Source organism: Carassius carassius, chromosome 49 (genome assembly GCF_963082965.1).
Source record: "Carassius carassius chromosome 49, fCarCar2.1, whole genome shotgun sequence".
NCBI lineage: Eukaryota > Metazoa > Chordata > Actinopteri > Cypriniformes > Cyprinidae > Carassius > Carassius carassius.
In genome coordinates, this window is record NC_081803.1 from 21,764,162 (window position 1) to 21,775,046 (window position 10,885).

At 28.3% G+C, this 10,885-nt stretch overlaps 1 protein-coding gene across 1 annotated transcript; it reads right to left on the reverse strand.

The window, feature by feature from the left end:
- Positions 1-1,302: 1,302 nt before the first annotated feature.
- On the reverse strand, positions 1,303-5,223 carry LOC132132411 (BPTI/Kunitz domain-containing protein-like). The gene is made up of 6 exons (XM_059544777.1): positions 4,921-5,223; positions 3,257-3,451; positions 2,999-3,163; positions 1,812-1,871; positions 1,569-1,647; positions 1,303-1,482 (listed from the first exon to the last, which is right to left on the reverse strand). The coding sequence occupies exons 1-6, from the start codon at positions 4,988-4,990 to the stop codon at positions 1,425-1,427; spliced, it is 627 nt and encodes a 208-aa protein (XP_059400760.1). The 5' UTR covers positions 4,991-5,223; the 3' UTR covers positions 1,303-1,424.
- Positions 5,224-10,885: the final 5,662 nt, after the last annotated feature.

Genomic DNA, 10,885 nt, shown 5'->3' on the forward strand with positions numbered 1-10,885 from the left:
CAATGTAGTGGGTCAATTTTACCAGATTATACAGATGCTGATGTGTTTTGTTTTCATAGCATTATATGTGAGTGAATGTCTTTGATAGGGGACATAGTAGTGCATTTGTAGTTCTATGAGCATTTAAATATTTGTAAATCAAAATACACCTGATGACAGTTAGAATTTGAAGTATTGAGTATATTTACTGTATATTACAGTAATATATTCTGTATATATTCACTTTTTTTTAATATATTCTGTATATATGCCACTTTTCTTTCTCACTTTTTTCACTTTATATGACCATATTATGGTGATCCTGGGGTCGTGATGATGGGGCCCTTGAATATTGTTGCCCAGGGTACAACAAAGTGTTAATCTGGCCCTGACTGGGACCTCACAGGAGTAAATGAGACAATTCCTCCATGACCTGTGCTTGAATCAGTCCAATCTCTTATTTTGCCTACCATCTGCATTTAACACATGCACCACTTTTAAAATGATAATATACATACAAATATAGTATTTATAATAAAAGTATTATTCATAATAGTATTCAATACATTTAAAAAAAAATAATATCATGTATTTAAAATGATACTGAATCATTTCAGGTTTAGGATTATTGCTATTATTATTAGTTTTAAGTTTTTTTTTTTGTTTTGTTTGAGATTAGATGTTATTTATTTAAAATATATCATATTCAATATATTATGAAATATTGCATTTTAAATATATGGTAGTGAATATTACATATATTTTAATATATAAAAAATTAATAGTAAAAATAAAATATTACTTTTATATTTAGTACATAAAATAAATATTTTTTTAATATATTTAATATTAATTCAGTGAAAAATGGAAAGTGACAAAAAAAATTCCATCTGGATCCATCTGCATTTTACAAAAGCACAATTTTAAATATATAAATATATATAAATATATATACATACATATATATTTGACTCTAATCATTAGAATATTATGTCAATAAATATGAATAAATAACTATTTGCACTTCTGGTTAGATCTGCTTAAAATACAGATTCTATTATTAATATTAAATATTATATAATTAATATAATGTATTGTATTATACATGAAATTTATGATATTACATATATTAAATATAAAAAAAAAAACTAAACAATACAATTGTATTAAAGTATGATTTATTGTATTAATACAATCTCTCAATAAAAAAAACAATATAAAACACAGAAAAGTTGTGATTTGTTTGTTACATCATGTGAAACTGCTGTCATATATAAAACAAAACAGGATTGCTTTTAGTATTTAACTGCTTTACATCGTTGAACATTTCTAGTTTATCATAGACATCAATATTTATCATTTAACCCAATTGCTCTAGAACTGTTCAAACATGATGTACAAAAGCACTAGTAAGGTATGTACAAACAAATGTTGTGAAGAAATATCTATTTCATTTCGATATCAGACGTCGGCACTGGCTTTCGTTCTGCTTTCTTGCTTTTCCTATTAATGAAAAGAAACATTTTAGATACTTTATAATGTATATAGTAATATATATATATATATATATATATATATTAGATACTTACTTCTGGAGAACAAACACTACAATCGCAGATATGACAGCACCAGCGAACACAATCCCACCCAAAACTCCCACAATCAGCCCTGAGAGAGGAAAAATACCTGATCAAAACATGGTTATGAACTCTTGAATAAAGGCTTTTTTCAATGCACTGATGCAATGAATGATGAAACGTGCAGCTCAAGCATCAGCAGAGCTTTTATGTCAAACCACAACAGTGGCAACAATTAAATATAAGAAACTGTACCTGCATTAACAGTCTTCTCATCAGGGTTTGGCAGGTCTCCCAGCAGCCGTCCGGATCGTGCTGTAAAAAACATTCATATATATTCACAACAGACTGACTGACCTCTAGAGGACAACAGATGAACACATACTCCTTCACCGAACAAGCTGCTCACAGTCGAAAAGAAATCAGCTGATGTTCTCACCACTTAAAAAGCTGTTTTCTGTGTGAATCTATTTTAACATGTTAAAAATAAGTGTCACGTGATCCTTCTAAGATGCTGATTTGCTGCTCAAGAGACATTTCTGATTATTATTCCCAATGCAATGTTGAAACGGTTGATGTTTGTGTGGAAACTGATACATTTGATTTTTGTCAGGATTCTTTGATGTTCTAAAGTTCTAAAGTTCTTGAAAGTTCAAAAGAGCAGCATTTTTTTTTGAAAACAGAATCTTTTGTAACATTAGAAATGTCTTCGCTGACACTTTTGATCCATTTAATGTGTCCCTGAGGCACTTCATTAAATATAAACAATTTATAAATAATTTGAACTGTAGTGTATCCTAAAGCTCTTTGGATACTCCAAGTAATTATTTTCACAATTAGTTGACTCAAAAAGCCCAAACTTAGTGTCTCATTTTTTTTTAATGTAAATTATTTTTTATTATAGCAGTAATATTTAGGACATGTTGTTCTTCTCTGTTCTCACTACTAAAAAATGATAAGTTAATCTTTTTTTTTTGGGTGGGGGTGGGGGGGGGGGGGGGTTAATCCATATTTTACCAAAAGATGGTTTGAAACAGGGCAGCATTTTGAAGTAACATGTAATGTAAAGAACAGGAACAAGATCAGTTATTAAGTCATAACTTACAACCACCAATTGTTTGCCATCATCAAAGAAAACATAACAACCTATTCATACACCCGAGGTTTAAACTGTTGTAAATACACTAACTAAAGAACTAATAAACTTCCAGTGAAACTGAGGGTTTGATTATTAACTCATGCACTCTCAGAAAAAAAGGTACAAAAGGTATAAAATCGGTCACTGGGGCATTACATTAGCTACAAAAACAGAGGAAATGAGTTGTACCTTTTAGCTTTTGTACCTTACTGTCTGCAACAGTGACAGCAGTTTCTTTTTTTTACCTTTTTGGAAACCTGTTCTGTGTAAACAAGTGCTGATGACAAATGAGAGTTGAACTGACCACCACACATAGCCTGACAATCCTCTCGAGAAACAAAACGGTTGCCGTTTCCACTGCAGCCTCTGTACAAGAACGTAAGGCACATCTTCTCTTTATTGTCGTAGTAATACTTCGGAATCTGAGCCATGCATTCACCTTCGTCCTTTGGCAGAGAGCAGACCTTATCTGATGGACACGAGGGAGAGAGCATGAACAATAAAACCTCACTTCACTCATCTCAAATCATCAAATAAGATGCACACTTGTTGATTGTTTTACCGTCATCCGGGTAGATCTCGTGAGCTTTGGGCGAGCATGCTTTCACACACTCTTCATCGCTGTCGAAGCGGTTGCTGTTGCCACCTTGACCTTTAAAGAAGAACGGGACACAGAGCTTTCTCTGAGGATCATAGAAATACTTCAACAGCTTTTCATTTCCTTGTCCTCCATCTTTGGGATCTGTGCACCGGGGGCCTGAAGAAAAAAACAAAAAACAGAAACAACTCATTATTATCTCACACAGCTTTAAAAGCTTCTACTTAAATGCATTATAATATTTGTCTTGTATTATACAGTTAAGTTGCTGTTTTTTTTTTTACTCAATAATATTATTTTAATAATTAAAATATTTGTTCTGTATTTGACATAGCTGATTTTAGTTTTTGAAACAAAATATTTTTATAATAAATTAAATGGTTTAAATAATTGTTCTGGATTTAACAATAAATTGTTTTTAAATTGTTAAAATTGTTTTAATTAATAGATTTGTTCTGTATTTGACAATTGGATTTTATTTTTTAACATTATTTTAATAACGTAAATACGTAAATATTTGACAGTAAAGTTGATTTATTTTTTATACAAATATAGAAAATTTTGATCTGTATTTCACAATAAAGTAGGTAGTTTAATTATTTAATAAATAAGTATATATTTAAATATTTGTTCTGTATTTGACAATAAAGCTGCATTTTATTTTTTAAAATATATTTTTATCATTTTAATAATAATTTAAGCAATGAAATATTAGTTTTTTTATTTGACAGCTGATTTTAGTTTTTAAAACAAAATATTTTTTTAATAATTTAAATATTTGTTCTGTATTGGAGAATAAAGTAGCTTTTTAAAAATATTTTTTTAATAATTTAAATATTTATATATTTGTTCTGTATTTGACAATATAGATTTTTTTAATATAATTTTAATAATTGCGTAAATATTTAATATTATTTCTGCATTTGATAACATTTTTTAAACAAATTAATTAAATAATAATTTAAATATTGAAAGAATTGCTCTGTATTCGACAATAAAGTTGATTTTATGTTGTAAAAAAGTGTAATTGTTATATTAATTAAAATATTACAAATATTTGTTCTGCGATTGACGATAAAGTTGATTTTTTTTTAAACAAACTATTGTTTTAATAATTAAATTATGTAAATATTAAAAACAATAATTACAAAATAAAAATAAAGTTAAAGCACGCACACAGCTCAATCAGATCCATTTTCATCACATTAGGCATAAGATTTTAAATAAATGTGTGCATATTGTAAATTAATTTTAATAAACTTGGTTTCACTTCCCTGATGGCCTTTCAGGAAATTCACATATCATCATCAAACACAGATCATGGTACTGTGATCTAAACGTGTAGCTTTGACAAGTTACAGCTAGTCATAGAACAGTCATTTAGACTATTAAAATAAAATGATTTGAAAATAGACCAAATACATTACTTTAAAGAGTAAAAGTAAAGTTTTTCTATGCCATAATTAAGAATGAATGTGTATCCAAAGTTCTGAACTGCAGTGCATTAATAGCAAAAGGCAACAACATGTCTATTAGAATTATTATCAATTCTATCAACACTTTTAATACAGAACAGACACTTCCTGTAAAGTGTATAATAACTCCAGAGGAGGTCTGTCAGAACTCACTCTCTGTTGAAGCAGAAAGACCTCCGAAGCCCAGAAGCACCAGCAGGACACACAGAGTCGATCTCTTCATGATGGGATTGTTCAGATTGGACAGGGTTTGGTCCAGTGAAGCTCCAGCAGCTGCTCGTTCTGTACGACTAGCTCAGCTCGAGTCCGGCTCGCGTCCTTTAGACCCTCTTATCAGCTCAGTTTTTATGATCAGGGTGTGTTCCTCTCACACCGAGGCCAGTTTCTGTCATAAAACCTGTCGATGACTCCTTTTCCTCCTACTCTCTCAGAAACCTGTCCACGATGGCACATTAAACTGAGAAGTGACTTGATTCAATAAACATATTTAATTTGAAAACATCTGATGTTTTACTGAGAAAAAAAGGCAAGCGAGTTTGAGTCATCTTAATGACAAAGCATTAATATTAAATTATTATTTTAATAATGATTTCAATAACTATCGCATTAAAATTAGTTTTGATTCTAATATTGCTATTTTAATAACAATTTAAATATTAATGTTCACAGGACATATGACAGCATTAATTCTAATAAATAAAACGTCATTATTTCAATAATAATTTAAATATCTTATTAGCATTTTCACTAATTCTGATGAATGTTAAATTATTTTTCTAATGATTTAAATATTAAATTAAAATGTTTATTGATTTCAATAATTATAAAATTATTATTTTTATACATTTGTAATAATTATTATTACTAATTTAAATATTTACATATATATAAAACATATATTTAGTTAAATATGTTTAAATATTGCATTACAATTTGATTTAATTCTGATAATAAATTATTATTTTAATAATAACGTAAGTAAATATTGTGTTAAAATGTTTATTGATTCTAATATTACTATTTTAATAACAATTTAAATATTAATGTTCACAGGACTAATAGCAGCATTAATTCTAATAAATATTAAGTCATTATTTCAATGATAATTTAAATATTGAATTAACAGTTGTATTAATTCTGATAAATATAAAATTGTTATTCTAATAATTTAAATATTGAATTAAATTTTTTATTGATTCCAATAAATATTATTTGTAATAATTATTAATAATAACTTAAATATTTAAATGCATATAAAATATGTATAAATATTGCATTAAAATTTGAATTAATTCTGATAAATATTAAATTAAATTATTTTAATAATAAATAAATAATGTATTAAACATTTTATTAATTCTAATATTAATATTTAATAACTATTTAAATAATTCATATTTATTTTCTAATAAATATAGGCATTATTCCAATAATAATTTGAATATTGAAATATTAAATAAAATGTGTATTTATTTCAATAACAAATTTAATTATTTTAAAAATGTTATTATTTAATAATTAAATTGGTTAAACCTAATAATAATTTAAATATTTAAATATATTTAGTTAAAATATGTAAAAGTATTCAATACATTTTTTTATTATAATCCTGATAATTATTACATTATTGTATTTATTATAAGTAAAATATTTAACTATTGCATTAAATCTTTATTAATTCTGATAAATAGTAACTTTTAAAATAATAATTGAAATATTGCATAGAATTTTTATTTCAATAGGTACTTTTTAAATGAACTTTCCAAACTTGTTATTTATTGAAAACGTTTTTCTTTATTAACTATAACAGATATTGATGTCACAGTGAAATGAATCAAAAAGTCTCAGTTTATTATTCATAACATTTCTTAAAAGTATGTAAGCATTAAAAATAAATAATGTGTGCGACCACAGAAAACATATTTAAAGAAATGATTAAGTGCTGTAAAACAACGCATCTGAAATATGTCCTATTAAAGATTACTGCTTTATATTGTAAAATAAATTAAATAATAAAATTAAATTAATCAAATGAATAAAATGACATTTTAATGGCGCACCTCATTAATATTTCTGGGTGCTCTAAGTACATTAAACACATTATTATCCACTATATTAATAGTTTAAATAGCACTTAGTCTCATCTTGATATTGTATCTTAATTATGAGATATGAGCAATCATGATCTCTGATCTATTCCCTCGTTAGTCTCGATGGAGTTGACAGACTGAAGGAAAAGCTTCATCCGGGAGTTTTAATGAGACACAGAGGACTAGAAAGCATTTAGATATCATGTACTTAAACCACAGAACCAGTAAACATTGGCTGTTCTTCGAAAAACATGAGAGAAGATACATAGAGTCATATATCAACCAGATCAATAGATTCTTACAAAAGCAGCTGTACAAAAAAAATAAAATAAAAATAATAAGTTAAACCTGCTCAATATTGTCTCACCCCCAGTTCATCCGAGATTAGGATGACTATGTTTCTACATCATATTTGGGGAACATCACTTATTGTGATGTTTTTATCAGCTGTTTGGACTCTCATTCTGACGGCACCCATTCACATCCATTGGTGAGACTCTGATGCAATGCTACATTTCTCCAAATCTGATGAAGAAACAAACTGTTTTTTTCTCTGAGGGAGAGAAAATATTCAGTAAATGTATTATTCAGTATTTTTTTTTTTGTACGGTATTTAAAATTGTATTGTATTATATATTTTAAATTAAACAAATACATAAATTATATATGTATGTATTTTTTTAATTTAAAATGTATAATGCAATAAAATTTTAAATACCGTACAAAAAAAAAAAAAAAAAAGGAAACCAGAGGAACTATAATTTCGACTGAACAGAAATGGTTGCCAATTTAAAATACATAATGCAAATGAAAATGCAAATGCAAAAAATAAAAATAAAAAAACCTACAAATAATAAAACCACGTTTTCCATACATTTCCCCCCTCAAAATAGAATAACAATATAATATTAATATTTATATTGCCTGATATTACAATATGAAGTAATTATTTATATAGCACATTTCATACACAATGGCAATTCAAAGTGCTTTACATAAAAGAAAGTAAAATAACCATGAAGAAAAATAATTACAAAAATAAAACAAGCAATTTTTAAACTTTTAAAATGATTTAAAAATGTACTTATTTAAAATGAATTTAAAAAAGTTAGAAACAGAAAATGATTTCACATAAAAAAAAAACAGTGAAAATACAGTGCAATCAGTTCGGACATTGCACAGTGCTCATTCAGCTAATCAGATGAGTTTTAAGTCTAGATTTAAGATTTCAGTTTAATATCATAAAAGCTGCATGCAAAATAATTATTGAATATTTAGCATTGGATTTAGATAGGTTTTAACAACCTTTTGCCCAATGAATTTCAATAAATAGGTCATATTAAATTGCATAAATAATTACAAAACTTCACACATAACATATTTTAGATTTGAGTATAATTAAAGCTATATATTTTATATGCTATATAAATTTCCATGACTTTTCTAGGCTTGAAAATCACTTTTTTTTTAAATTCCCTGATAAATGCAATAAAATGGCACAAGCATGCAGTGAAACTACAGACTGTCTATTTATAACAAAATCCTCCAAGAGTGTATGTGTGTGCATTAAACCTCTTATCCGGGACAGACTGAACGATGCAATGAAAGGTTACTGTGGCAGATGCACAATAACTGATGCATCCAAACGCAATGCAACTCACTGTTTGTATGGATCCGTCCAGGGCAGGATCGCTTCCTCTGGATCCACCAGATCTCCTTCTTTATTCACCAGAGTCCGGCCTGAAAACACCTCGACCATCGCTGGAGATCTGACCTGTGCCCTCGGGAGTTTCTGTGCACCTGGATAAAGTGCCTAACTTACTGTGAAAGTCTTAAAAGTGTGTGCTTCCTGCTGCGGTGAGTTCTGCTCATGAATATTAATGACGCACCGAGACGTTCCACTACTGATTTGCTGAGAGCTCCGTTGGAAAGCGATGGTTCAACTCATGAATATAAAATAGGTAAGCAGTAGACGCTTGAGGAAGGTTGCCGACCAACGAGAAGCTACGAAATTAATATTAATTAGATAAGGGTAATCTCAGGTAAATTATTAATATTACCCATTAGCTTGAGTCCAAACTCAATAACCATTTAAATCAGAGCTTGTATTTTATAATAAATTAAGGATAATATAATTCAGAAACTTCCTAAAATTTCTAAAATTAAAAAATGATGGCTGAAAGACTTTTTTTATTATTATTCTCTCTTTATAAACATTTGTATGTTTGTGTGTGTATATATACATCATATGTATATAGTTTTCAGATATTGGAAATTGTGAAAACAAAAAAAGAGAAATGTCAGAAAAAAATAAAAATGCATGCTTTATAAAACATGGATATTTTTTCTGACATTTTAAATATGAATATTCAAAAAAAAATTATATAATTCTAAAAAAAGACATTTGGATAAAGATTCAGACACACACAGCCACATTAACTTTTTTTAATCTTATAAGGATAGACTCACATAATAATTATAAAAATTACTTAATGAATTAAGTAACAGGTTTTAAAATGCGTTTATACTTAAATGAAAACAAAATGAACCATCTACACGTTAAAAAAGGAGGGAAAAAAAACGGATTCGGTTCAATAAAAGCCATTTACCTCAACGTGAAAGAACATGAAATTTGAACTATACATGTATCTGCAACAATCATCAAATTGCACTGCATTTGCGTCGATCTTTTCTTTTTTTTTTATACAAAGTAATTAAAGAGCAACAGCATCTTAAAGGGACCATACATTCAATTCTCTCCACGCAGTTTAAAGTGTGCGTTTGCTCTAATTCTGCATCTACATGATTGAATTAGATATGAGATATTCAATACATGCACACATTATCTCGCTTTACATAAAGATCTGTACGTGATTTCGTCGCCTAAGGCCTGTTTCTTCATTAAATATGGCACTCTTCATAGAAACATAGTTTGTCCTGTAGCAGAACAATGGTACTGTGTCAAAAGTATATGATCCCTCAAATGCTGTTTTTAACACTGGTTTCTTGCCTTGGATTGGCACGCCACACAACACCAGTGCGTTTGTTCTTACAGAGCACAGCAGAAAAGAAAATACTTAGTTCAACTTTAGTTTTTACTTAGAAATGGATTCAAAAACCAGAACAGAAATGTCACAATTAGCAACACAATAAACAATCTTTCATTTAGGGAACGAATAGCTGAAATAAAAAGACAGGTACACATGCATCACACTAACGTACGATAACAAATCTACTCGGATCATGCAAAAAGAACGGTCTAGTTTTCGTAGTTTTTTTTAATTTCCCATGTCGACCTGACATCAAAACACAGTACAATACTACAGTAGGTACATGTAGAAGGCCAATCCCATGAGCATGTCTTTCTAAAGAGATCCGTTTGCATACCGACACGTCTGCTGTCCATTCGATAAAACACGACTCAAACGATGCCTCGCAAAAGTCACCAAGCTCTCGACTGGAAAGGAGAAGTAGATCATCGGTCCCGGGACGAAGCTTGACCTCTGTGTTCGGGCCGCTGCTTTATTTGGAAGGCAGAGAAGGACGCCTGCATTAATGTTTCAAGGGCAAGACATGGAGAATCACAAACATCTTGAAACTTCTGAAAAGCATCTGGAAATATCCAGGTCACAATTCACCCCGAAATCATGAGAAGAAACTAAATGTGTATAATTTGCATGAAGACAATGTGGAATATATACAGTCTTTATGTTTTCATTCATATATATGGAAATTGTCAGGAAAATGTAAAAAAAAAATAAATAAATAAAAAAAATAAAAAAAAAATAAAGGATATATTACGTATAATTACATTTTTAATAACTATTAACATATATGGAAATGTCAGATGGGCTAAAAAATATGTATTATATATTCCATATATATATAAAGACACATAATACATGTTTTATATATATATATATATATATATATATATATATATATATATATATATATATATATACACACACATAACTATTTTTTTTTTTTTTACATTTCCTGATATATTAATGAAATCCAAAACATAT

Coding starts and splice junctions, on each gene's coding strand:
- LOC132132411 (XM_059544777.1), bottom strand. CDS start 4,990: ATGAAGAGATCGACTCTGTGTGTCCTGCTGGTGCTTCTGGGCTTCGGA. Junction 1,872..2,998: donor TTGTCAGGCTATGTGTGGTG/GTCAGTTCAACT, acceptor TGTTTTTTACAG/CACGATCCGGACGGCTGCTG. Junction 1,483..1,568: donor GTAGTGTTTGTTCTCCAGAA/GTAAGTATCTAA, acceptor TTTCATTAATAG/GAAAAGCAAGAAAGCAGAAC.